The sequence below is a fragment of the Symphalangus syndactylus genome, chromosome 14, assembly GCF_028878055.3.
Source record: "Symphalangus syndactylus isolate Jambi chromosome 14, NHGRI_mSymSyn1-v2.1_pri, whole genome shotgun sequence".
Classification (NCBI taxonomy): Eukaryota; Metazoa; Chordata; class Mammalia; order Primates; family Hylobatidae; genus Symphalangus; species Symphalangus syndactylus.
In genome coordinates, this window is record NC_072436.2 from 8,348,744 (window position 1) to 8,375,561 (window position 26,818).

The 26,818-nt window shown below is 51.6% G+C and overlaps 1 protein-coding gene and 2 pseudogenes across 3 annotated transcripts in view; 1 reads left to right on the plus strand and 2 right to left on the minus strand.

The window, feature by feature from the left end:
- Positions 1–504: 504 nt before the first annotated feature.
- The window catches only part of FOXK2 (forkhead box K2), an 84,861-nt gene continuing 58,547 nt past the window's right edge, over positions 505–26,818 (minus strand). The window contains exons 5-10 of one of the 3 annotated variants that reach the window (XR_010115507.1): positions 21,722–21,915; positions 20,153–20,394; positions 18,155–18,451; positions 17,222–17,431; positions 1,427–3,847; positions 505–1,233 (exon numbers count right to left, since the gene is read on the minus strand). Coding sequence is in view for 2 of the 3 variants with exons in the window: in XM_063617140.1 (XP_063473210.1) it covers positions 3,651–3,847; positions 17,222–17,431; positions 18,155–18,451; positions 20,153–20,394; positions 21,722–21,915 (1,140 nt within the window). In the remaining variant the exon portion in view is untranslated. Of the gene's footprint in view, positions 3,848–17,221; positions 17,432–18,154; positions 18,452–20,152; positions 20,395–21,721; positions 21,916–26,818 lie in introns of all 3 variants that reach the window. The other 2 variants (XM_055240528.1, XM_063617140.1) reach the window with 2 other exon arrangements.
- Positions 22,057–22,151, minus strand: LOC129463364 (uncharacterized; annotated as a pseudogene).
- Positions 25,841–26,703, plus strand: LOC129463247 (ADP-ribosylation factor-like protein 2-binding protein; annotated as a pseudogene).

The following is a 26,818-nucleotide window of genomic DNA, read 5'->3' on the forward strand; positions in this document are numbered from 1 at the left end:
CACCCACCACCAAGCCCGGCTAATTTTTTTTGTATTTTTAGTAGAGATGGAGTTTCACCGTGTTAACCAGGATGATCTCGATCTCCTGATCTCATGATCTGCCCGTTTCGGCCTCCCAAAGTGCTGGGATTACAGGCGTGAGCCACCGCGCTGGCCAAGAGCTGCTTTTTCATTTCCTGAGAAAATGTACCTCGAGGTGCTTTGCAGTGATCTTCTTCCTCAGGTTGGAGAGAAAGTCTGCAGAAGAAATAGTGACAGCCACAATCTCCAAGTAACTTTAAAACTCTGACATCATAGATAAATTAAGACCCTGTTACCACTGCCTGTGACACGGCGCCTTTTCTGCCTGCACACTCAACCCGCTGTCCCGCTGGTAGGGCCTACAGTGCTGGTCCTCAGTGCAGCTCCCTGGTAAGTTCTTGCCAATGCACTAGGCCTCCAGTGTGCTCAGAAGAGCATGCAGTTAAAAAGTCTATCAAAATGAAAATGATACTCTGCATTCCATTAAAATTAATAAAAATATTTTATTGAATTTCAGGAACTTGGTACTTTAAAATTTCAAATCTTTGCACACAAATCACCACTGTACTTTCTAGAATAGTGGAAGTTAGGACTTCAAGATTGTCACTTATCTCATTGTGTCACACAGCACAGAAACCCCAAGTCCTCACACTGCTCCCACCCCCTTCTGGCCATGACTACCAACTACTCTCTTATTCTATCGGAGGACAGTGACGGACGTGGGTAGACGACTGAACATCAGCTGTCCACCGCGTACTCTACTAAAGTGAGGAGGAGCAACCCGAGGATCATGCCGCACACACTCCGAGCGCACCACGTGACGTGGGTCATACGGGAGTTCCCTTTTGTTTTCTTGTTTGCTTCAGGGCAAAGCTACTGAAATTGTTTCTAGTCCCTGAGGAGCTCAGAAGTTGGGCAAAGGTCACAGCAGAGACTTCCTGAAAATCAGACACTGAGGAACACAGTGGAGAGCGGGGAGTTCACAGCGACGCAGCTGAGGATGACACAGGACCTCTCTCAAAGGTGCTGCAGCCCCAGCACCAGGGGCCAGGGCTGCGGCGACAGCAGCTCAGCAACCCTTGCTGTGCTCAAGTTCAGAGCTAAGTTCGAAATTTAGAAACAGTGCCTTAAAGACTGGCAAGAAAACCCGAGGCGTGGTAGTCTGCTCATCTATGGTTTTGTTACTGCTCTCGCTTCCATATTCTTCAATTCCTAGGTACCAATGAAAAAGCCAAGTGAACGTGGCAGAGTGAGGAGACAGGAGCGTGTGCACCTCCCATCCGTGAGAGGCACACTTCAGTCTGGGTTCAAGATGCAGAATGGTGCCTACAGCAAAAAAAAAAAAAAAAAAAAAAAAAAAAAACCCTCCTCCCTCCTTTACCATTTGAATGGGCATTTTCCTTACCTGTGATCCCAAAGAAACAGATCCGGGCCTATCATCATGTCAAGTCCACGTTCCAGGATCAGAAGTAACCAGTTTATGGACTGAGCTTACACGGGAAAGTCTACCCCCGACTCCTTCTGGACAGTAACATACACAGCTGCATAAAAACGCCTCCAAGGGGACACACGATGCATCTGCTTGGTGTCCAAGCCAAGCTCCCCACCGGTGACCCCGCTGTTCCTTGACTCAGCTCGAGAGCTCGTCTCCTATCAGAGAACCCCATCAGCTGTGAGCAACAGAGCTGGAGCCCTCTGTGGAGGGACCTGACCCCACACACAGGACACAGCAGAATCCTAATTATTTTACACACTGCAAACCTTCTGAGTAAGAAGACAAAAATACACATTCCAAGGTATCTGTAAAGTGCTTGGAAGATGCAGACAGCTGCACCGAGGGGCTCTGATCCATCCACACGCTGCGATTTGCTGCGGTCACACACACGGTCTCAGTCACGTGACGGTTTTGCTTTTATTTCTTAAATGGCTGAGTTATAATCCAGCTAGTGTGCAGTAATTTCATACCTTTCAGTGTGCGTCACCGCAGTGACGCTGCCACAGCCCCATGCTGAGGGCCGACACAATTCATGGAACAGATTCATCATATTTGGTCTTTATGTAAATAATAAATGTTTTAAAATTGCCTAAATATACCATTCTGAGCCATTTCATCCCACCAGGAAAATACAGGTTTTTTTCCTCTCTAAAAAAAAATTAAATACCAAAATAACTACATTTAAATAAATAATGTTATGATGATGACATTAAAAAGCTCAGCATCAGGCTGATGCCCTCTCCATGTGCACCGTCCGCGGCCCTCAGCCGGCACACTCGGGAAGGGCGAGCGGTTTTCTTCTGAGGAGCCGGGCAAGGAGATGCGGGGACCTCCCACTCATTCCCTCACCCCCGTCCTGTCCTCATTTTCCGTAGAGGAGTCAGTCAGCCTCAGGATTGGGTTCCGTTCTGAAAGATCAGGGACATTTCCTATCAATCATCAATCACAAAACAGGAAATGCCCCAGACGCCCCCTGCAGGACGTGGCTCGGGCCCTGCTCCACCACGGCGGCCGCTCACCGAAGGTGGGGAGTAGACAGCGGGTCAGAGGGTGCCCAGAGCCGGAGGGACACCCCAAATACAAACATACCACAGAGAGACCTGGGATCTGAGTTTCAAAAGGGCCTGTGATAAAAGACTGAATCTTTTTTTCCAAATGAAGTAGAAATGGTTCTGTCGTTTTAAACATACACAATACTTAGGAGACTTGTTTTACTCAGAGTGGAAAATTTTGCCAGGGACAAAGTCAACACAAAGAAACAAACAACAAAAAATAGCCAGAAAGAGAACAGTTAAGTGCAGCTCGGTGAGTCCCGGCAGTTCCTTCCTGGCACCAGCTCGTCCCTGGGTTCTCAAGGTTCCATGTGGCCACAGTGTCCGTCCACCTGTCCACGAGAGCCACACGCTGAAATGGAGGTGGATAAAATTCATCAGGCAGCTGCTGTAACACAGAAATGTGCAGATGCCAGAGTAGCTTCATCTGAACTTTAACAAGACAGACAAAAGGAAATCATTCCATAGGCTGAAAACAAAAACAAAACTACGTTGTTTCTTTTCCCCAGATGAAATCCACGGAAAGTTGTTTCTTTTCCCCAGATGAAATCCACGGAAAGGGCCTGTGTGATTCCGAAAGTCTGAGTAGAAATGGAGTGATGTGAAATGCCCAAGACCCCATTATTTTGTAAAGAAAGGACACCTCAAAATACTCTAATTCCACATGTCTCCGCTGCCTGGTGGGTGCTGTGAGGGTGGCGGGGACGGCTCCCCCAGCGTCCTGAGGCCTAGTCCTGGGAGACCCACTCACAGCAGGCGCTGGCTGTGCTGTCCTCACACAGCGATGCCTGGTCCTCGCGGGCGGAGGGAGGACAGTGTCACTTGCAGGTAAAAGCTGAGCCCTAAGGCAGCAACCCAGCAGGTGCTCAGTGGAGACACTCTCCCAAATCAGGTTTTGTTGTGTGTGGGTTTTGTTCAAGTGTGACTTCTGTCTTTAAGGAGTGTTAAGGCCACCTGGGTTTTGTTTTCAGTGCTGAGAGGTGAAGTCCAACCACAGGGCCCTGCACCCGCGAGTGCTGGCGGGAGGCGTCTCCTTTTGGCACCACGAAGTTGATATTGTTAAAGAAAAGCTCTCCCAGTCGCTAGTTCTGGACACCCTTTTCCCTTACGGCTGCCGGTGGCGTGTCCACACTCAGGGCAATGACAATGCTCTCGCCGTCTTCTGTCTTGATCCGCTTCAGCTCCGGCTGCTCCGGCTGGTCACCGTTGTGGCGCTTTGTGGGCAGGGAGGCCGATGCGGACGCGTGTGTTGCCAACATGTGCAAAGGACTTGCTGCAGCTGAAATGACACGAGGGAATCAGAACCCCATGCTCTCACATGAACCCTCGCCCTCTAAGGGTCCTGCCACTCCCAGGCCCGCTGAGACTCCCACAAGACCCCAGGGACTGGCCCACGGTGGCCAAGGGCACAGGAGCCTGGGCTGGGCCCGTAGGACCCCCAAAAACTGCAGCAAGTTAACTGCCTGATTAGCGGACATTTTTATTAATAGCTGGCATCATCTTTGTTATGTCCTATAAATATGCTATTTTGATGTCACTGCTGGGGGAGAAAGGCTGAGTCCAGTAATTGTTGAGGCAGACAGGAGATGGCCCTGCTGGCTGCACGAAGGAGTGGCTGCCGCTTGCTGCTCTCCCTCATGTGGAGGCCCTGCCCTCACCCCCCACCCACACAAGATGCTCCTGGACCATTTCCACACAGAAGGGAGCAGGGCTCCACCTGTCCCATAGGAGAGAAGCACGGCAGTTTCTCATGGATGCTGCTCACCTGTGTCCTGGGTCAGTCCACAGAGGTGTGTGGGCAGAACAGAGACTGCTGGCTGCTAATGGCTGATCAGGCTGAGTTAATTCCAAAGGCCAAGCTTCCAACTAACATGCGATAGGTAATGTTACGTGCCAGCCTGGCTGAGCCACAGTGCCCAGATTTTGGTCAACCATTACTCTGGATGTTTCTGTATAGTTACTTCTTTAGATGAGATTAACATTTAAATCAGTCAGCGCTGAGTAAATCAGTTGATTGCCACGAGTGGGTGGGCCTCATCCAATCAGGTGAAGGACTAAGAAAAGACTGAGGTCCTCTGAGGGGAGCACTCTGCCCTAGATGGCCTCTGAACTCTTGAGAATCCAGCAGTGACTCTTTCCCTGGGGTTCGGTCCACCCTGCAGATGCTGAGCTTGGCAGGCCCAACAGGGCAGATTCCATAGAATCTCTGTCCACACCGTCCCCTTGGCTCTGTTTCTCTGGGGCACCCTCACCCACCAGGTGCCAACGGGACCCCACCACCTCCAGCTTCCAGCACGGGCCAGTCCTCCTTGTGGGCGACGGCATTTCTGGGAGACGCTGTCACCTCCCCAGAGGGCACTTCTTGGTGGGCCCCGTGATGCCCTGAGAAGCAGGCCCTAAGCCCCTAGGCTGCGCACACACCAGCCACTGTACTTCTCTAACCTCAGACCAACTCAGCACCCCAGGGCGGAAGCAGGAACACACCCCCGGGAAGCCCCAACCCAGCTGTGCAGCAACCCCTTCAGGCTGTCCCGGAGGCTCAGAGCAGACACGCCTACAGGGCAGTACCTGAACCCAACCACAAACACAGCACACGTGGTACACTCCGCCCTGGTGCCTAGAGATGTGGGAGGGGGACTTGCCCACCTGTCCGTCAAGGGCCAGCCCTCTCAGACCATAGGCACTGGCGTGGGCAATACCCGCCTCCTACTCGCAGTCCCCTGCAGGGACACTGGCTGGTCAGAGACTGACCCCCACCCTCAGCTCTTCCCAAGTGGAGCGGATGAGAGTTTGGCCAGATGCGTGGTCAGCTCCTCATGGCCAGATAGCCGGGGCAGCCACGAAGAGCAGGAGTCAACACTGGGCTCCGAAGAGACTCAGGCAGCAAACAGGGACCCAGTGACATCAGGTCGGCCGTGAGAGCCCCGTTTTGGAATTCAGGACATGGCCCTGAGGCCATAGAGGTGTGTGCCCTGGAAACCAAACCCCTGTCCACAGTGTAGATGTGTGACTTTATCGTGTTCCCTTCTCCTTTCCACCTCTGAGCAACAGAAATAGCAGAGGACGAATTTACACATAAAACATGAACAAGAGGCCAGGTGTGGTGGCTCATGCCTGTAATCCCAGCACTTTGGAAGGCTGAAGCGGGAGGATCACCTGAGGTTACGAGTTCAAGACCAGTCTCGAACTGGCCAGCATGGTGAAACACCATCTCTATTGAAAATACAAAAACCTTAGCCGGGTGAGGTGGTGGGGGCCTATAGTCCCAACTACTCGGGAGGCTGAGGCAGGAGAATCACTTGAACCCGGGAGGCGGAGGTCGCACTGCACCAAGATCGTGCCATTGCACTCAGCCTGGGTGACAAAGAAACTCCGTCTCAAAAAAAAAAAAAGAAGCTGCTCAGCTTCCAGAAAGCACGGCTGCCACAAAGCAGGAAGCTGGGCTGAGGAAGAGGCTTGGAGCCCAAGAGGGCAGGTGAGACTCCAGGCCTGGGGGAGGCACGGGACGCCGCTGAGCCCACCCATGTGACCCGGAGGAGCTGTGTTAGGTCGGTACCCTCTCAGGGAGACCCCCACATTCCCTGATGTCGGTTTCCTGGCGCCTGACGGCAGGGTGGTCCCCACAGAGAGAGGCACACACGCACCCAGACGCGAGTCACAGCCAATGTCTGACAAGCACCAATACCCTGAAAGAGACGAGGTCACTGCTATGGTGTGGGCATTTGTCTCTTGAAATGCGTGCTGAAACTCACTTGCCCACGCAGCCTGATTAAGAGGTGGCATCTTAAGAAGGTGACCTGACCATGAAGGCTTTGCCCTCACTAACAGCTTAATGCTGTCACCAAGGGACAGGTTCATGATTCCAAGAGTGAGTTCATTAGAAAAGGGTGAATATGCCGTCGCCCCATCACTACACGAGCACACAGGAAGGAGGCCCTTGCCAGCCTCCAGAACTGCAAGCCAGTCCGCTTCGGTTCTGAACCATCTTGGGTGTTCTGTTACGGCAGCACAACACGGCTGAGTCACCCAACAGAAGAGCCTCACCCTCACCAGGACTCAAGTTGACGGGATGACCCAGAGAACACAAGTGGCGTAGGCTGGGCACAGTGGCCTACGCCTGCAATCCCAAGGAAGCTGAGGCAGGCGGGTCCCTTGAGGCCAGGAGGCTGAGACCAGCCTGGACAACATAGCAAGACCCCATCTCTATAAAAAAATAAATAATTTTTTAAAAGACATAAAACTAGAAACGACAACTAGACAGGAGGAGTAAGTTTAGTGCGAGATGATGAGAGTCAACAATACGGTTTCAAACAGCCAGAAGGATACTGAAGGTTCCCAACACTGAGAAATGGTAAATGAGATGACGGATGTGCCGATCACGAGTCACATGCTTCCCAACGTCACTGTGCGCCCCGTACACATGCACAATTATTCTGTGTCAATTAGAGAACAGCAGTGAGAGGCCTGGAGTGAAAAGAAACTGGGAGGCCGGGCACGGTGGCTCATACCTGTAATCCCAGCACTTTGGGAGGCCAAGGTGGGCAGATCACCTCAGGTCAGGAGTTTTGAGACCAGCCTGGCCAACGTGGTGCAAGCCTGTCTCTACTAAAAATACAAAATTAGCCAGGTGTGGTGGTGGGCACCTGTAATCTCAGCTACTCAGGAGGCTGAGGCAGGAGAATTGCTTGAACCCAGGAGGCAGAGGTTGCGGTGAGTCAAGGTCATGCCACTGCATTCCAGCCTGGGCAACAAAAGCAAAACTCTGTCTCAAAAAAAAAAAAAAAAAAAAAAAAAAGAAATGGTGACACTTAAATACTCTCATCCATCCAGCCCTGCCCTCACAGAGCCTGTCGCGAGGTACCCCACCACGCGGAGACCCCACATGGACCCCTGTAACAGCAGGGGGGCTGTGCTAACACGCCCGGCCCTGAAGACAGAGGTCTCAGCAGAGGCGCTGAGGGAGGTGGAGAGCACGCAGGGAAGGCTAAAGGCAGCAGAGCCCTGGAGGCGCCAGAGCGGGGGAGGGAGCAGCCATCAGCCCTGCAGCCCCGGCGTGGGCCACAAGAGAAGGCGACCCCTCTGCTCCAGGGCAGAGAAGGAACACGCACACGAGTTGGGCAGATGCTCCTAATGAGGCCCACACATGCTCTCTTGGGAAGACACTGAGCTCTGTTAATCTAAAAATGCTAAATAAGGCAGACGGGTCCATCCAGCGAGCGCTGCAAACTCTGGTTTGCACTGAGGACCACATGGTGCCAGGAAGGACCATCCTGGACGAGGAGTGTGACGTACAAGCACCTCGGGCCCAGGTGAGCTGCGTGGACACGGGCGTGGCACAGGGAGCCACGGCTTAGCGCATGGGGCCTGGAGGCGACCCTGCCCCTGAGCACAGGCAGAGTGCAGCCGTCTTCGCCAGCCCCTGCCCCTCACCGGCTGAACTCGCAGACAGGCTTGCTCTGTGTTCCGTGAGAGCTCTGAGCACAAGGGGCTCTCGCCACGCCTGACGACCCGGGGCCTTTAACTTGGATGCATCACTTCAGCAAGCCCAGGAGGACTACAGGAATTTCCTGCCATGAAATGGAACCTGAAGTAGGTGAGAAGATGGGGAGGGGTGGTCTGTGGAATAAAACAAACATGAAATCAAGGAGATCGGCAGAGATCAAAGAAAGAGGGGCTCAGCAGCTCTGCCACACACTCTGGATTCAACAATGTCCCAATCAAGACGCCAGCAGGCTTGGTGTAGGAATTCTACAGTTCACGCGGAAATGCCAAGGACCTAGAATGGCTGAAGTGATTTTTAAAAAGAACAAAGTTGGAGGAGCGACACCTCCTGAGTGGGAGACTTGACGAGGCTGCAGGAGCTGGGCAGGGGGCCCTGCCACACAGACTGACCACGGAAAGTGAGTCTGGAAACAGTCCCCACGTGTGCACGGTCCCGGGGTGTTACGAGGGCACCAGGGCAACTGGTGGGGCAGGCACGTCCTGACGCCACCTCTGAGGCTCCCCCTACACCAAGCATGGAAAACACAGCAGGAACGATGAGAAGGGAACAAGCAGCCACCAAGAATCTGGGCAAGGAACGTGTCCCAGAATTAAGGCGTCAGTGAACAGCTGCCCTAGTAACGTGAAAGAAAAAGAAGGACGGACGGACTCAGGCTACTGAAGGCTACGCAGGAACTGACCTGCAGTTGGTGTGGGCCAGGCAAACCCTGTGACCACCTCAGATGCGCCTCCCTGCAATCGCGGTCGCAGTCTGTGGCCCCAGGTGTGGCCTCAACCGACTCTAATGTGTCTACAAAAAATGTGTAGACAGCCGGGGCCACTGCGGTGGGCCAGAGATGCACAGATGCACAGTGTGCCTCTGGTTTCGAGTGGCCTTTCTCCTACATTGACTCAGAACAGCATCCACGCTGTAGGTGTCTCTGGACAACTTTCCACCTGTCCTTTCTCATCCCAGGTTCTGGGCTGCCGGAAGAGGCTTTGCTCGTGTCTCCAGAAGCACCTGCTGGTCTGTCTGGATGGGGCCTGCTGTGCCAACTGAGGCAACTCCAGTCTGAGCTGGCACATGGGGGCCTTCTGAGGCCAAGGGGCGCTGGGGAGAGGAGTGGGGAAGGACCCCAAGTCACAGAAGCCAGGTGCACTTTTAGGGCCCAGGGAATAGTGACACAGGCTTAATAACAGGGACCAACCCCACTGTTACAGCTTTCAACAAAGAAAAACCATGACCACATGTATACCACTCTCTCCTCTCCAGCTCAAACACAAGGAGAAGGCCGGGCGCGGTGGCTCTAACCTGTAGTCCCAGCATTTTGGGAGGCAGAGGCGAGAGAATCACTTGAGCCCAGGAGTTTGAGACCAGCCTGAGCAACATGGTGAGACCCCATCTCTACAAAAGAAAAAAAAAATATTAGCTGGACATGTCTGTACGTGTCTGTAGTCCTGGCTATTCAGGAGGCTGAGGCAGGAGAATCACTTGAGCCCACGAGTCAAGGCTGCAATGAGCTGTGATCACACCACTGCACTCCAGCCTGGGTGACAGACCCTTTCTCAAAAAACAAAAAAGACAAAAGCCGTAGAACCTGAAAACCAGGCAAGACAGGCCACTTACCTTGTGACACCTCCACTATTACCTGTCACAAGGAAAGGACGCCCTAATGGGAATCTGTTTATAGAGCTGTACAAAGTCTTAGAGAAATAAGCAAATTACCCCTGCCCCATGGCACACCAAACCCTGCTGCATCCCACGTTGCCCCCGTGGTTAGAACTTGCATATCCACAAAATGCTGTCAAAGACGACGTGTGCTGCCTTGCGTTTCTATTCCTCCATTTACTTATTGTTTGGAGAGGGTCTTACCCTGTCTCCCAGGCTGGAGTGTAGTGGTGCGATCACGGTTCACTGCAGCCTCAACCTCCCGGGCTCAAGCGATCTCCCTGCCTCAGCCTCTCAGTGGCTGGGACTACAGGTGCCGCCACCACAGTCACTTTTGTGTAGACACAGAGATTCACCATGTTGCCCAGGCTGGTCTTGAACTCCTGGGCACAAGCAATCTGCCCACCCTGGTCTCCCAAAGTGCTGGGATTACAGGTGTGAGCCACAGTGCCCAACTGTTTCTATTCCTTTAGGGGAAGAACTAAGTTCCTCTGCAAGTCTATCTACAGAGACGTTCGGGATTTGTGGCAAAGCAGCCAGCGGGCTCAGCTGCTGCCTACTCCCATCTCTAGACCCTCACAAGGGGACATTCCCTACCCTGAGGGTCCTCACTGATTCAGAGGGTGGCTTTTGGAAAGAAGATTGTGGAGATGCGTTCACATTTTTGGCCTTCCATGCACACGAATCCTCCCCACATAAATTCCAGTATTTTCAAACTGAAATGTTTGGAGTATTTCTTTTCTTTTTTTTTTTTTTTTTTTTTTTTTTTTTTCCTGAGACAGTCTCGCTCTGTTGCCCAGGCGAGAGTGCAGTGACACGATCTCAGCTCACTGCAAGCTCCGCCTCCTGGGTTCACACCATTCTCCTGCCTCAGCCTCCCAAGTAGCTGGGACTACAGGCGCCCGCCAGCACACCCAGCTAATTTTTTTGTACTTTTTTTTTTTTTTTTTGAGGCGGAGTCTCGCTCTGTCGCCCAGGCTGGAGTGCAGTGGTGTGATCTTCGCTCACTGCAAGCTCTGCCTCCCGGGTTCACGCCATTCTCCTGCCTCAGCCTCCCGAATAACTGGGACTACAGGTGCCCACCACCACGCCTGGCTAATTTTTTGTATTTTTGGTGGAGACAGGGTTTCACCATGTTAGCCAGGATGGTCTCGATCTCCTGAACTCGTGACCCACCCGCCTCGGCCTCCCAAAGTGCGGGGATTACAGGCGTGAGCCACCGTGCCCAGCCTGTCTACAGCATTTCTTAGCGGCCAACTTTTACCCCACAGGCAGCCTATGTCATAACACTTGACAACACCCCAGTTGTGGGCTGTGTGGGCACTACAGGCAGCAAGCCCCTCCGAGACCTCCAGGAAGCATCAGAAGACTCTATACTGTGGATAGAGACACCGGAGCAGCTCAGACACGACAGCAGCTGCTCCACTGCCACCGCCACAGTGATGACGGGTGCGGCTCCGGCAGAACACAGGCCCCGACCTGAGGCCTTGCGCCTCCTCGTCCGCATGGCCTGATCCCGCTGCTCTGGGGCTGTCAATCCAGTGGCGGCAGCTGCTGCTCTGCCTGAAAAGGCTCCGCTTTGAGGCTGGGTGTAAAAGACATCCAGGGACCCTCAAACATCGCTGCCATTTTACATGCTCACAACGCAACACCCATCGTCACTGTGGGACCAGCTAGGGATACCCACATCATCAAATCCTCACCCCAAATCTGGCTGCCAGATCCCCACCGAGGCACGCGTGAGCACCTGGCAGCCACAAGGGACCCGCAGCCTCAGCCCGGCTCCCGTGTCCTGCTCTGTGCCAACGCACTGCTCCCTCTGCAAGGGTCCTTGTGAGGGACACGGGACCATAATTCCTCTGTGGGGCCGGGAGCCAGAAGGCTCTGAAGGGCCACACTCTCCCAGGTATGTGGCCTGCAGGCATGGGGCTACAGCCTCCCAGCCAGCTGATCCTGGCACAGGCACCCACACAGCATGCGGTGACCAGGGCTGGGCTCCAGGGGGCGCGGGGCTTCATCTGCCTTCCTCTGTGCCTATCGCTCTCCTTTCCTTCCTTCCTCTTTCCCTCCCTCCCTCATTTCTGCCTTCCTTCCAGAAACTGCTGTGTACCTTTTCAGAATTAAGAGCCTGTGCCTGGCACAGGGAGACCTTCACAGGGTCTGCCTCTGCCAGCGCGAACTGGGCATTTCACTCTCACTGCGAAGTGTGCGCCCTCACGCCAGGGGCCACAGCTGAGATGCAGAGAACCCTGGCCAGCTTGAGGAGATGCCGCAGGGAACACTGGAGTCAACAAATGATATTTGAGGACCACGTAACTGCTACACAATGAAGAAGAGCAGAGTTAGGCAGGAGGGAGCAAACGATCAAGGCGGGAACAATGTCAATGAAAGAAGCGAAAGGCAGGGCCTGAGGAGAACGTCGCAGTGTGAAGCAGCAGCAGGGCCCAGGCTTCCCGGCAGGGCTGGTCAGGCAGGGAGTGGCCCCATGAAGGTCCTCATGAGGTTCCTCCACTGTGTGAGGCTTGAGCTGTGGCAACACCTTCCACTGACAGTGATCTGTGAACCCTTAAGAAGGTGACAGAAAGAAAACAAGAGGACACACAGGAGCCCCATGAAGGACCAGCACAGTGGAGAGGCCGGAGGAGTCAACGTGCGAGAGCCAAGAGATGCTCCAGGACCACAGCTCAGCCCTGAACTCCCAAATCAAAATGACAACACTGGCCGGGCATGCTGGCTCACGCCCGTAATCCCAGCACTTTGGGAGGCCAAGGCTAGAGGATCACCAGAGTCCAGGAGTTTGAAACCAGCCTGGACAATATGGTGAGATCCTGTCTCTACAAAAAATACACAAAATTAGCTGGATGTGGTGTTGCACACCTGTAGTCCCAGCTACTCGGGAGGCTGAGGCAGGAAGACAGCTTGAGACCAGCAGGTCGGGGCTGCAGGGAGTCGAGATCTCCGCACTGCACTCCTGCCTGGGTGACAGAGCAAGACAATATCTCAAAACAACAGCAGCAAAGATGAAGTCACTGACAAAAACACAACCACAGCTGTGCCAGTAAACCAGAAACAGCGCCTGCAGCCCAGAGACAGGTGAGCCTTGGAAACAGGAAGCAGAAGGGCCTGTGGTGTGGACAGCGGCACCCGCAGCCCTGAGGCAGGGGTCTCCCAAAGCGAGCTCTGAGGGTGCTGGTACACAGCACGTGTGATGGGAGGAAGTGAATATGCATGAGCTTGGACGCCTGGACTCTTCCCACATCTCCCTGCCAGGGAGACTTTGGAGCGTTTCCAGGAAATGCCAGGCTTTCCTTTCCATGTACTCAAAAAGGGGAGGCCTCAAGCCCTCCCCATACTCTGGAACAAGCTCGGAGCAGTTTCTGGGTGCCAGGCACATTTCTGGGGCTTCCCTTCCTGTTAGTAAGAGGAAGCCTCCCGGCTTCCATCTCCTCCAGGCCTTCTCCATGGGGCGGCAGCATGATGCACCCCAGCTCTGCACAGGGCTTGGGGCCCCTGGAGCACAGCAGGGGACACAGGAGCACTAGCAGGTGGGCAGGGTGTGGACGACGGTGACAAAAGGACCAGAGGCCGCCCTGGTGAACCTGACAGGCCAGGGATGGGCTCGCCTGTGTTTGAATGAGCCCTCCGTGGAGACCCCTATGGAAGCAGGAATGAGGGTACACTCCAGCTGGAGCGACAATCCCAGAGTCACCTTCCAGGAAGACGCTGGCAGCTCATGCCCTGCGCCTGCCCACAGAACTCACCTATCATCCCACCAAGGCACCTGCTGTCCTGGAAGGCCAGGGCTACAGTGCACAGCCAGAACATCCTGACCCCTCGTCCTGTCAGCCCCACCTCCCATCTGTCAGCACTGTCTTCACGACACACGCAGAGGCCAAGCCCTGAGCCCCGGGTCCCACAGCAGCTGGTGGCAGAGGCAGAACCGGCCCAGGCTGCCCTTGGGGCCAGGATGAGGATGGAACCCCCTTAGGGCAGGCGGCCCAGCCTCAGCCTCTCTGCCCGTGGTGCTGAGCCCTCTAGTGCCCCCGGGGAGTGTCAGGCAGCCTGTGCAGTCCCTCCCTGCACACGACATTCTAACCCCATGCTTAGGTCAGAAAACTCGGCCACATCCACATAATTCTTCAGTAAAAATACTAAATTTACCTTGGGGTAATATACTGCACTACAATATAGTATAAACATAATTGCTTAATATAGTAGGAACCCAAAAGTTTCATGTGACTGGCAGCTCTACTGCAATATTCATTTTTCTGCAGTGGTCTGGAACCAACCCTGCAATGTCTCTGAGGTACACCTACATGTCTGAAAAGGCCTGAAATCTCTACATATTAATAAAGAACTACAAATTTCACAACAAAAAGACAACCCAATTAAATGATGGGCAAAGGACTTAAAAAAAATTTCTTCAAAGAAGATATATGAATAACCGTAAAGTACATGAAAAGACGTGCTGGCCAGAGGCGGTGGCTCATCCTGTAATCTCAGCACTTTGGGAGGCTGAGGTGGGCAGACTGCTTGAGCCCCGGAGCTTGAGACCAGCCTGGGCAACACGGTGAGACACTACCTCTTAAAAAAAAAAAAAAAAAAAAAAAGACTACAAGAGGCCAAGTTACGAGCACCTGTGCAGTGGTTCTCATCCTAGGTGTTCAGCATCCAGGCTGCAGCCGACACTGTTTTAAGGAAAATCATTTCCAGAATCTCCTCTTGGTCATGAAGTCTTTCTTAAAGCCCATCTGCCACCTCCTCTCTCTCAACAGCCTCTCTCATCTGCTCAACTGCGCACTGGCTTTGGGGATGAAAACTACGGGATGGAGCATGAAAGCAGTAATAGAAAATACTGGTGCTGACAAGACCTTTTTTTTTTTTGAGATGGAGTCTCACTCTGTTGCCCAGGCTGCAGTGCAGTGGTGTGACCTCGGCTCACTGCAACCTTCATCTCCCAGGTTCAAGCGATTCTCCTGCCTCAGCATCCGGAGTAGCAGGGATTACAGGAAGGCGCCACCACACCCGGCTAATCTTTGCAATTTTAGTAGAGACGGGGTTTCACCATGTTGGCCAGGCTGGTCTCCAACTCCTGACCTCAAGTGATCCGCCCGCCTCAGCCTCTCAAAGTGCTGGGATTACAGGCGTGAGCCACCGCACCCGGCCAAGATCACTGACAGACTTTCACGTTCATCTGGAAACAGGCCCTCAGTGCTGATGCTGTCCTCTCCTTCCTGAGTGGAAACGCCCTCGGTGCTGACACTAGGACTGTGCAACCATCAGTGAATACAGAACGAATCAGGTGGTTTCCTTTAAAGCTAAATACACTAAGAAAGGAATGTTCAGTAACATTTTAATTTTTGGTTTATAAGAATTTGTTGTATTTTTGGTTTTTATCAATTTTGTTATTCATAGACAAATTAAACTTTAATATTCATATCTATATTTTATTGCTGCAGAGAAAAGATATGACTAATAAATGACATTTAAGCCTAAAGTATGCGACTCGTACAAAACCTATTGGGGAACGTGAGACGGAAAGACCAGGCCACAGACGAGGGAGGATCTGGGCCGCTCCTGCCTGTGTGTCCACACGTGGGTGAAGGGACATCTCATGACGTCTGTATTTGGAGTCCAGCGGTACACAGAAAATAATCCCGTAAAAGCTTTATTTTAAAACATCAATATTTTCAATGGTGAAAAATTAAAACACTTGCTTAAATTTATAATGAAAAATTCCAGATAACTTAAATACATAAAAAGGATACAGTTTTTCTTCTTTTGTTGAGACGGAGTCTCACATGGTCGCCCGGGCTGGAGGGCAGTGGCGTGATCTCGGCTCACTGGAACCCCCACCCTTGGGTTCAAGCGATTCTCCTGCCTCAGCCTCCCGAGAAGCTACAACTACAGGCACCCGCCGCCACGCCCAGCTAATTTGTATTTTTTTTAGTGGAGATGGTGTTTCACCATGTTGGTTGGCCAAGCTGGTCTTGAACTCCTGACCTCGTGATCCGCCCACCTCGACCTCCCAAAGTGCTGGGATTACAGGCGGGAGCCACTATACCAGGCCAGGATACGGTTTTTCAAACTGCTTCTAAGAGAGGTGGACCCAGAAGGCCTCTGACCTGCACCGGTGGCTCTTGGCAGACCTGGAATGTTTCAGAAATGCATTCTTGGGCCCCACACCAGACATGCCTAGTCGGGAACTCTGGGGAACGCAGCACTCTGGCCTCTAACAGCCAAGCCTTCTGGGTGATTCTGACACATATCGAGTCTGGGAATCACTAGGCTTCAGACCCGGAATGACTAAGACCAGAAAGCCAACCACCTGCCGTCCAACCGCCTGCCCTCCAACCGCCGGCCCTCCCGGCTTCCATCTCCTCCCAGCTACCTGCAGTGCCACCAGGTTTATCACCTTAGAGCATCCACAGCCACAGTTACCCAGAGAGAAGAAGAGGAGGAGACACAGGGCTTGGGGACGAAGGCATTCAAACAGGTAACTGATACCTGCAAACTTTGTGATCTGTCTACAGGCAGCATGTGTTGCTATTACTTAAAAACAAAAAAACCCTCAGGTAGTTAGTCTTCCCTAGAAAAGGTTCCAGACCTTGTTCTTCCATAAATCTGGGGAGAGGCACGATGGTGCTGAGTCAGAGCAGGAGGTACCTGCAGGTTTCAAGGTCCCTGTTTGTAACGTTCGGTAAGGATTCAAATGTCGTGATAAAGCCTTCTGACCTGTACCCTCTTTCAAAGAAAGTGTGTCGTGGGCACAGAGACAGTTTTAGTTGGTAGCTTCGGATCTGCCTGCTTGAGATCCTGCAAGCTCCAGGATCAGCTACGCAGCCACCAACAGCCCACATGTACCCAACCCAGAGCAGCGGGAGCTCACACCTGGGCCAGGCCCCAGCGCCAGAGTTGACTCTGCCGAGTCCCCGGCAGGGACTCCCACCCTTTCCACGCTCCACAGGGCAGGGCGAAGGCAAATAGCCTGGTGTCAGCGCGGAGATTCTGGTGTCTCCACCTGTCAGTGTCAGAACATCCGTGCAGTTTTCTGTGCACCGGCCTCCGACGGACTTTGAGAGCAAAGCGCACAGAAAAGCAGCCTCTCTCCCACCCTCAGGAGCACAGCACCGCCACACGGCGCGCAAGGCCAAGTGAAAAGACAGGTGGCGGCTCCACAGCGGAGCTTGGCGGGCCTCAGCCTACCACCATTTCAGGCTGCTTCCAGGCCACACCCAGGAATCTACAAGAGGCGAGCGTATTTTTCTCTCTCAACGTATTAGAAACTCTCATCTCTTTTCAGGTAGCTCCTCCAACGGGAATCCCGTGACAACCGACTCCACGACCACTTCCTACAGCATTACTAGATTTCCCGCAGCTTCGAAATGCAAACATTTCCTCCGACAAAAGTTAAAATTGTTACAGTCAGAACCAAAACCCCGAGTGAGAAGGGTCTCTGCTCCCCGTACCCACACCCACGGGGAGCCGACCGGCACGTCTTACCGTTGTTCACCTGGCCGTGGACCGCAGTGGGCACTGATGCCACGTGAGTGCCGTTTTGTGTTACAGTTTTTATTGGTAGCTGGTGTTGACCTAGAGGTGCCTGTTGTACTATGGTCACCGTCTGGACCGGGGTGGTCTGTGCCGTCTGAATGATCCGGCTGGCAGTGCCGAGCGTGGCATGGCCAATGGCGGGAATAGGCTCTACTTTCACTGAAATTAAAAGGAAAAGAAACGACATTCGTATTACTGGAAAGCAAATAAAAGTCTTGCCAGTTTAAAACATAATAACCAGATGGCTATCACGCCTGCTAGAAAATGTCTCTAAAACAAACAGCAAATGAGAAAAAGATAAGGAAACCTTGTTTTGTTTTTTGAGACAGAGTTTCGCTCTCATTACCCAAGCTGGAGTCCAATGGTGCAACCTCAACTCACTGCAACCTCCACCTTCTGGGTTCATATGATTCTCCTGCCTCAGCCTCCTGAGTAGCTGGGATTACAGGCATCCGCCACCAAGCCCAGCTGATTTTGTATTTTTAGTAGAGACGGGGTTTCTCCATGTTGGTCAGGCTGGTCTCGAACTCCTGACCTCAGGTGATCTGACTGTCTCAGCCCCCCAAAGTGCTGGGATTACAGGCGTGAGCCACTGCACCCGGCCAAGGATGAGCAAATCTTATGGACTTCCAAGAGTTTAAGGCCGATGGGGCAGCCTCTCCTCCTTTCCCCGCAGGCCCACCTTTGACCTCCCTGTGGTCTCCCCTCTCTTCCTTCCCCGCCCCGGCCCACCTCTGACCTCCCTGTGATCTCCCCTCTCGAGCTCCTTTCCCCCCCGCCGGACCACCTTTGACCTCCCTGTGATCTCCCCTCTCCTCCTTTCCCCCACTGCCCACCTTTGACTTCCCTGTGATCTCCCCTCTCCTTTGCCCCCCTGCCTACCTTTGACTTCCCTGTGGTCTCCGTTCTCCTGGGGCTCTGCCTTAGGAGGGGCCAGCACGGCTGCCGGGGTGACCACGGCTTGTCCAGAGACAGTGTACGTGTTCGCTGGGGCCAGTCCGGCCACACTGGTGACCGACACCGCTGGGATCTGGTGGACGACGTGAACCGTCTGCACGACGGGTGGCTGGGAGGTCGAGGTGGTCACTGGGGTGGCCACAGTGTAGGTGACAGGCTTGATGGCCTGTGGTAGCTGCCGCTGGACGGTGATTAAGACTGGCTGACTGGACAGAGGTGACCCTGGTGAAAGACACAGCAGGACTGACACTTACAGATACTGACTTCTACAAACAAAGGTTCTCACATTCAGCACTGACAAGCAACATACAAACTTTAATTTCAAATACAGGATATGGCCTTATTTCACCTCAAAATAGTAAAGTTACTAATAATGAGGGAGGTGTAATATCTTAATAGGGGTATTTAATTCCTATCTCTAACTGCTAAAAATGCAATTTTGGCTCTATTTAGATATCTGGTAACACCTCTTCCCACAGTTCTTTCTTTATGAAAAATAAAATGTCAATACTCAATATAAGAGGAAACTGGGCTGGGCGCAGTAGCTCACGCCTGTAATCCCAGCACTTTGGGAGGCTGAGGTGGGAGGAGTTTGAGTTCAGCCTGGGCATAGGTAGACCCTGTCTCTACGACAAATGTTAACTGGGCATGTTAGTGTGTGCCTGCAGCCCCAGCTATTTGGGAGACTGAGGAGGGAGGACTGCTTGAGCCTGGAAGGTGGAGACTGCAATGAGCCAAGAACACGTCACTGTACTCCAGCATGAGTGACAGAGCAAGACCTTGTCTCAAGACAAACGAACAAAAAAATAAAAATAAAAAAGAAGAAAGTGCCCCTGTAGGCCAGAAAGACGAGGGCCACACTCACCTAGGATCAACACCTTCCTCCTGTAACGAGGGGAAGGGAGGAAGAAAGTTCAAAAACAGAGTGGGGCTGTCATAGAGCCTCTGGCACCCAGCCTCTGCCCTTTGTGGTTTGGGGGCTTAGAGCAGAGAGGGAGACATGGCTGTCAGGGGCCACCGCCAGTGGGCAGGGGAGGGCTGTTCTCTGGGCCAGCAGGGCCAGGAATCCCAATTGATCTAATTCACTTTCTGTCAACTGTAACAGACTTAGTTTGGACACATTTCCACACTATGTTTGTTTGTTTAATTCCCCAGGGCACACATTTTTATTCCACATTATGACTTTCTAAGTAAACTGCAAACTGTTTTACCTATTCCTTAAAATGGACATGTTAGGCTGGGCATGGTGGCTCACGCCTGTATGCTCAGCACTTTGGGAGGTGAAAGCGGGTGGATCACGAGGTCAGGAGATCGAGACCATCCTGGCCAACATGGTGAAACCCCATCTCTACTAAAAACACAAAAATTAGCTGGGCGTGGTGGTGTGTGCCTGTAGTCCCAGTTACTAAGGAAGCTGAGGCAGGAGAATTCTTTGAACCTGGGAGGCAGAGGTTGCAATGAGCCAAGATCGCGCCACTGCATTCCAGCCTGGCGACAAGGTGAGACTCTGTCTCAAAAAAAAAAACAAACAAACAAACAAAAAAAAACACCAGACATGTTTTTGCTTCCAGTGTCTGGTTTGTCTACTTCATGTTTTTTTTTTTGTTTTTTGTTTTTTTTTTGCCGGGGGTGGGGGGTGTGGAGGGTGTTTCATGGATTTTTGAATGACAAACTAAGAAACAGGTTAATTCTAAGTTATTTCAGGCATCTACTCACAGTGCCGTTTAAAGAACGTTCATTGATTTTTAAAAAACACTCCCAGTGCTATTAGTTTTCCAAGGCCTATAAAATCACACTCAGGTACGAGTATGAGGTACAGAGCGACAGGCAGGCCTTCAGTCCGGCTATTTCTTCTCTGTGGAGCCCAGGCGTCCGCGTCTGGCTCACGCTGTCTGGCCCTCGCTTCCTCTCCCGCTGTCTCACCTGGGGTGCTCTGGGCAAACCGGGCTTCCTGGATTCTGGCCCTTGCTTCCTCTCCCGCTGTCTCACCTGGGGCGCTCTGGGCAAACCGGGCTTCCTGGATGACAGCGAGTTTGGGCTGTGCGGCGCCAGGCTCAGGCTCCAGGGGGGCCGGCGAACCTTCCCTCGACAGGCTCTCAGGGGTCTGGGCACCACTAGAGTGAGCAGACAGCACTCCAGCGTGATTGGGAGAGGCTGGGGCACTCCTGTGTCACCAAGAAGAAGACATTGCATTTTTACAGGTGACGCACTCAGAAAGCACTTGCTGTTTTAATAAGTGCACTTTGCAAAGGGGGTGTCATTTGTCTCCTGACAACCAGGTACTGTTGTGTAAGTTCTACTTCTCTGTACGCCTGTGAACTCTGGAAGATAGGCTCAGCCTGTGTGTGACAGAGCCATCACGGGCCCCTCACCCAGACACGCGGCATGGCTGTGGGGCAGAGCTGGCTGCCCTCTCTAAGCAGCTCCTGTGCACAGACAGTAGCAGCCAGCAGCGAGCAAGTCCGTGGGCACTTAAGACTTACATTACGCTTAATTTTTTTTTTTTTTGGTTAAAAACAGTATTCATGGCCGGGTGCGGTGGCTCACGCTTGTAATCCCAGCACTTTGGGAGGCCGAGGCGGGTGGATCACGAGGTCAGGAGATCGAGACCACGGTGAAACCCCGTCTCTACTAAAAATACAAAAAATTAGCCGGGCGTGGTGGCGGGCGCCTGTAGTCCCAGCTACTCGGAGAGGCTGAGGCAGGAGAATGGCGTGAACCCGGGAGGCAGAGCTTGCAGTGAGCCGAGATTGCGCCACTGCACTCCAGCCTGGGCGACAGAGCGAGACTCCGTCTCAAAAACAAACAAACAAACAGTATTCATGAAGCTAAAAATAAGTATTTAAACTCAGGCAAATTAACACTGTATAAGCCAACTCGAGCTTAAGCAGCTAAAAAGTAGTGTGTTTTTGTTTTGAGACGGAGTTTCACTGTTTTGCCCAGGCTAGATGCCTTCCCGGGTTCAAGCGATTCTCCTGCCTCAGGCTCCCGAGTAGCTGGGACTACAGGTGCGCGCCACTGCGCCCGGCTAATTTTTTTGTATTTTTAGTAGAGACGGGGTTTGACCATATTGGCCAGGCTGATCTCGACCTCCTGACTTCAGGTGATCCGCCCGCCTCGGCCTCCCAAAGTGCTGGGATTACAAGCGTGAGCCACCGCACCCGGCCTGAAAAGTAGTTTTAAAGAACTTTTCCTGTGCCAAAGGAAAGGAAAAACGTCAACGTGGCTCTGGTATGAACATGCGATGAGCCCCATGAAGCAACAATCACTGCGTTGAGTGCAGTTTAAACTTTGCAAATCGTCTCGAATGTTTCCACCACTAGAACCAGAAACACCTGGGCAGCACCCATCACTTTTGCTCAAATCCCCATCCCAACATTTAATCATAAGGCATTTGGTAGTTCCTTCATTTTCAAAAGGAAATTTTCCCAATATACTGAAGGTAAGTTTAGTGAGCATGAAGTGAGGCCTTTTGTTCTTCTTTTTCCTTACCTAGAAGAGAGCGGTCCCAGAGGGGTTCTAAAGCAGGGCACGCCCCTAGGCCGTCGTTTCCTAAAAGCCTGTTCTATTAATTTGCTTTCAGAGGCTGGGTCTATCCTCCAGAATGAGCCTTTGCCTGGTTCTTCCTGGGAACGCGGCACTTTGATGAAATAACGATTCAGAGAGAGATTGTGGCGAATTGAATTCTATGAAACATAAAAAAATACGTAGAATTCATATATTTATTTGCTGAGAAATAAAAACGTGTCCTTATTTTAGTGCCCTGCAAAGCAGAAACCTGCATGTTGGGCCTGGCAGACTGCGAGAGTGAATTTTCTTTTCTTTTGCGTCACACAAGTAATGTGCTGACAACGTAACAAGGTCCGAGGGAGGCCCATCCTATGGAGGAGCGTGAAACCCAGTCATCATGCTTACAAACGATGACAGACAGTGACGTTTACAGGCTGTGCTGTGTGGAAGGAGCAGCCCTCCCGCCTTGGTGAGCAATTCTCAAGGGAAGTAGCAGCCTAGGGTTTGAGCCCTTCAGCCCAAGGCTGCTATGAGCTTCCAATGAGGAAAGGACAGCGCACTCTGTGGCAGAACGGGCCCCGGGAGGCAGGGTGGGGAGCTGGGAACAGGAGGGATGAGCAATCCGCACAGCGAGGACAGAGGCCATTTCTGACTCCATCTCCTTTCAAGGTGGGAAACCCAGGACTGCAACTGTCAGCACAGAGCATTCCAGGTGGAGGCAATGACTTAGCTGCCAACCTCTCCCTGCTTAGAGACAAACAGCTGATGTGAGCCATTCTGTTAAAATACTTTTTCGCACAGAATTAGCTTACAGAATCTGTCATGCCATTAAAAGTAAATTAATCCAGTATAAAGTATTCGGTAAACCAGCAAAAAAGAAAAATGAGCAGGAGGCTGAAAATCAGATGGACACCATCGTCCAGGAAGAGAGGACTTGGCAAAGTGCCTGTTTTTTTATTTGATCTTTGAAATAATTTCGTAAGGTAAACAGGAAAAATTTCCCTCCCAGCTCCTCATCAGTGCATCATTCCTTCTATTACAAAAAGCCAGACGGGCACGGTGGCTCAGTTGAGGTCAGGAGTTTGAGACCAGTCTGGCCAACATGGTGAAACCCCATCTCTACTGAACATACAAAAATCGGCCGGGTGCAGTGGCTCACGCCTGTAATCCCAGCACTTTGGGACGCCGAGGCGGGCAGATCACGAGGTCAGGAGATCGAGACCATCCTGGCTAACACGGTGAAACCCCGCCTCTACTAAAAATAAAAAAAATTAGCGGGGTGTAGTGGCGGGCACCTGTAGTCCCAGCTGCTCGGGAGGCTGAGACAGGAGAATGGCGTGAACCCGGGTGGCAGAGCTTGCAGTGAGCCGAGACTACGCCACTGCACTCCAGCCTGGGCGACACAGTGTGACTCCACCTCAAAAAAAAAAAAAAAAAAAAAACCGTACAAAAATCATCCAGGCACAGTGGCCCACACCTGCAGTCCCAGCTACTCAGGATGCTGAAGCTGCAGAATCGCTTGAACTTGAGAGGAGGAGGTTGCAGTGAGCCCAGATCGCACCACTGCACTCCAGCCTGGGCAATAGAGGCAAGATTCTATCTCAAAAAAAAAAGCCCAGCTAAGGGTTTACAGACAACCTGAAGAAAGCCCCCGCTGTGACCTGATTCAGGCTGCACCATCACAGCCAAAGCCGGACGAAAGTCATGGGTTCACAGAAACATTTTGTGAATTTACATTAATCTGTAGATTTAAAATTAAGCTATTAAAGTGTTAAAATGGTGATCGCTCCAAACAAAATCTGGAGCTATCCAAAAAGTCATTTCTAAATTCCCCAATTAACCTTATTAGAATTGCAAGCCTCAGCCTGAATTTCCAAATTGTCAAAGAAATCCAACATATAAAATAACACTTTACAACCAATCTCGGGGGCTGTTCAAGTGCCATCCTAACGCCTTTGGGCCCTGTGGATGGGAGCTACTTCATGGGTGACATGGAGAGGTGGGCTAGGCCGTGTGTGGGATTTGTGAAACTGTTTACAGGTAAGGGCATCAGATGAGATTTCAAATATTCTAATAACCACAGATACCTGCTATAATGTTTTATTTGGCTTTAGCTGACGCCCAATCTTTCTATCAATTCCTCCAGAAAATCAAACGTGACTGTTATTGGTGCCCCGACAAAGACACAGAAGGCAAAGCTTTGCCAACTGCGCTCAGAATTGTAAGTGTGAAGTAGAAGGTAGATTCTGAGACTGTGACCAATTTTAATTGTGAAGTAGAAGGTAGATTCTGAGACTGTGACTGAAGAAAAGCAAACCCAGACAATGGTAATATAAAACCCTCAAGCAGTGCAAACGGCAATCCCAGCCACTGCCTGAGAAGGACGGCTTCCCCTCTCGCTGTTCTACCAGGACCAGTCCTCCTAAGCGGGGACTCAGAAAGAACTGCCCCACACAGGGTCCGAGGCTGAAGAGCAGACAACAGTCAACAAGCCCCAAAGTGAAGGCTGTGGCTGTACTGACTGATGTGGAGTCATTTAATTTGCATGCTGTTGGGAGGAAAGAAGGTTAGCACAGTGGGAATCTGGAAGCAGAAAAGGTGACTTCGGGGCCAGACTCCAGCCATGTGAGCAGAAGAACGTGACACGGGCCAGAAGCCCTGCCCCTGCGTCACCACTACCATCACTTACGAGACGCAAAGTAAGTCTGCGGAATTGGGGAGCTGCTATTTTCTGTCCTGAAAACGTAAAAGAACCCAGTCCGCAGCATCAGAATAGATTCTAACCTATTTTATTCTCCAATCCATCTCCCTGACAACAACTCCAAGGGCAAATGAGGAAAGATTACTTGTGATTTGCCAGCCAACTAGACTCCAGAAAATATGAGGAATTAATGAGACATTTAATGTAGACACAAATAGAATAAAGTAACTATATTTCTAAGGTAATTTAAGGCCATTGTAATTTGATCAAACCCAGGATGGATGTTCCTTCATTCTGTTGCTACATGTATTAAAACCACATTGACTGGACTCTAATGATTCAGAAATTTTAAAGCTTTCAGAGAAAATGTGGGCTGTTACTCTTTAACGCTAAACAGGAAGAAAAGGATTTGCAATTCTGAGCAAATTATCTTTCCCCCAGAGGCTTTCCGAATTGAGCGTCTGCTGAAAATCAGCCCTCCCTGGGCACCAGCTCCCTCCCTTCCGGGGCTCTCCTCTGTGCCTTCCTGTAGCCTTCCTAAGCAGACCTCACGTTTCTCAAGGAGAGTTTGTCTGTTTAACCTCACCCAGCCCTGGGTGCCCTCCAGTGTGCATTCTGCACAGTAAGGATGTGTACAGAAACTGAGGAGAAGGAACAGGCCAAGTTCCTTTCAGAGGATGGGTCTAATGTCCAGGAACGCTTCCAAAAGTGCAAGGGTGAGGATGAGTCCAGAGCACAGTCCTCCCTTTAAAAGAGATCAACTGATGGGTGCAGTGGCTCATACCTATAATCCCAGCACTGTGGGAGGCCAAGGCGGGTGGATCACTTGAGGTCAGGAGTTCGAGACCAGCCTGGCCAACATGGCAAAATCCCATCTCTAGTAAAAACACAAAAATTAGCCGGGGGTGGTGGCATGCACCTATAGTCCCAGCTATTCAGGAGGCTGAGGATGGAGAATCACTTGAACCCGGGAGGCAAAGGTTGCAGTGAGCTGAGATCGCGCCACTGCACTCCAGCCTGGGCGACAGAGTGAGACTCTGTCCCCAAAAAATAAAAATAAAATAAAATAAAAATAAATAAAAGGAACCAGCTCTAGTCCCTTTGGAGGCTGAGAGACTCGTCTTTTCAAACTTTTCATAGTCATAACAATTATCTCAATTCTGGGTTAAGTAAAATTATAAAACCATAAAAAATCATTTTGGAGTCACCGAGGCCTTGACCCGCAGTGTCAGCAGTACGCACAGAGGGCCCGGCGGGGCCCTAACCCAGGGTTGGGCCTGGCACGCAGGTGCTGCCGTGACTGGGCAGTGAGCAGGCCGCGGCCTTGGCTGCGAGGCCTTAAACCGGCCGCCCGCCGCGCCCTGCATGCAGGTTGGGCCGCAGGCAGGGTAGGAGCCTATTCGGGGCTGCAGTGATGGACGCCTTAGAAGAAGAGAGCTTTGTGCTGTCTTTCTCCTCCACCTCTGATGAATTTGCTGTTGTGGTTGGATATTTAGAGGACATTAGCATGGATAACGGGTTCCAGTTATTACAGAGAAATTTCATGGACAAGTACTACCTCGAGTTTGAAGACATGGGAGAGAATAAACTCACCTACACACCTATTTTTAATGAACATCTTTCTTTTTTTCTTTTTCTTTTTTTTTGAGATGGAGTTTTGCTCTTGTTGCCCAGGCTAGAGTGCAATGACGCGATATCAGCTCACCGCAATCTCCGCCACGTGGGTTCAAGCAATTCTCCTGCTTCAGCCTCCTGAGTAGCTGGGATTACAGGCACGTACCACCACGCCCAGCTAATAATATTGTATTTTTAGTAGAGACGTGGTTTCTCCATGTTGGTCATCTGGTCTCGAACCCCCGACCACAGGTGATCTGCCGGCCACAGCCTCCCAAAGTGCTGGGATTACAGGCGTGAACCACCGCGCCCAGCCTGAATACATTTTTTTGGTAGAAAAATATATTGAAGAACAGCTGCTGGAGCAGATTCCTGGATTCAACATGGCAGCTTTCACCACCACATTACAGCACCATAAAAATGAAGCAGCTGGTGACATATTCGACATGCTGCTACCTTCACAGTTTTGGACTACAGAGCAGAAAAAGAAGGCCGAGGACTAGACCTAAGCAGTGGCTTAGTGGTCACTTCGTTGTGTCAATCATCTTCTGTGCCAGCTTCCCAGAATAATCTGCAGCACTGGGTCCTCCCTCCAGCCAATGAATTGGAACATTCTGGATGTCACCAGCCCAACAGGCTCAGCTCTTGATGACAGAATACATCTTGGAAAAAGACTGACTCTGTTTTGTAATTCTTCATTTATGTTAAATATTAACAGGTCAAAACCAAAATGACCTAACCCTCCCAGACCTATTTCTCCTGAA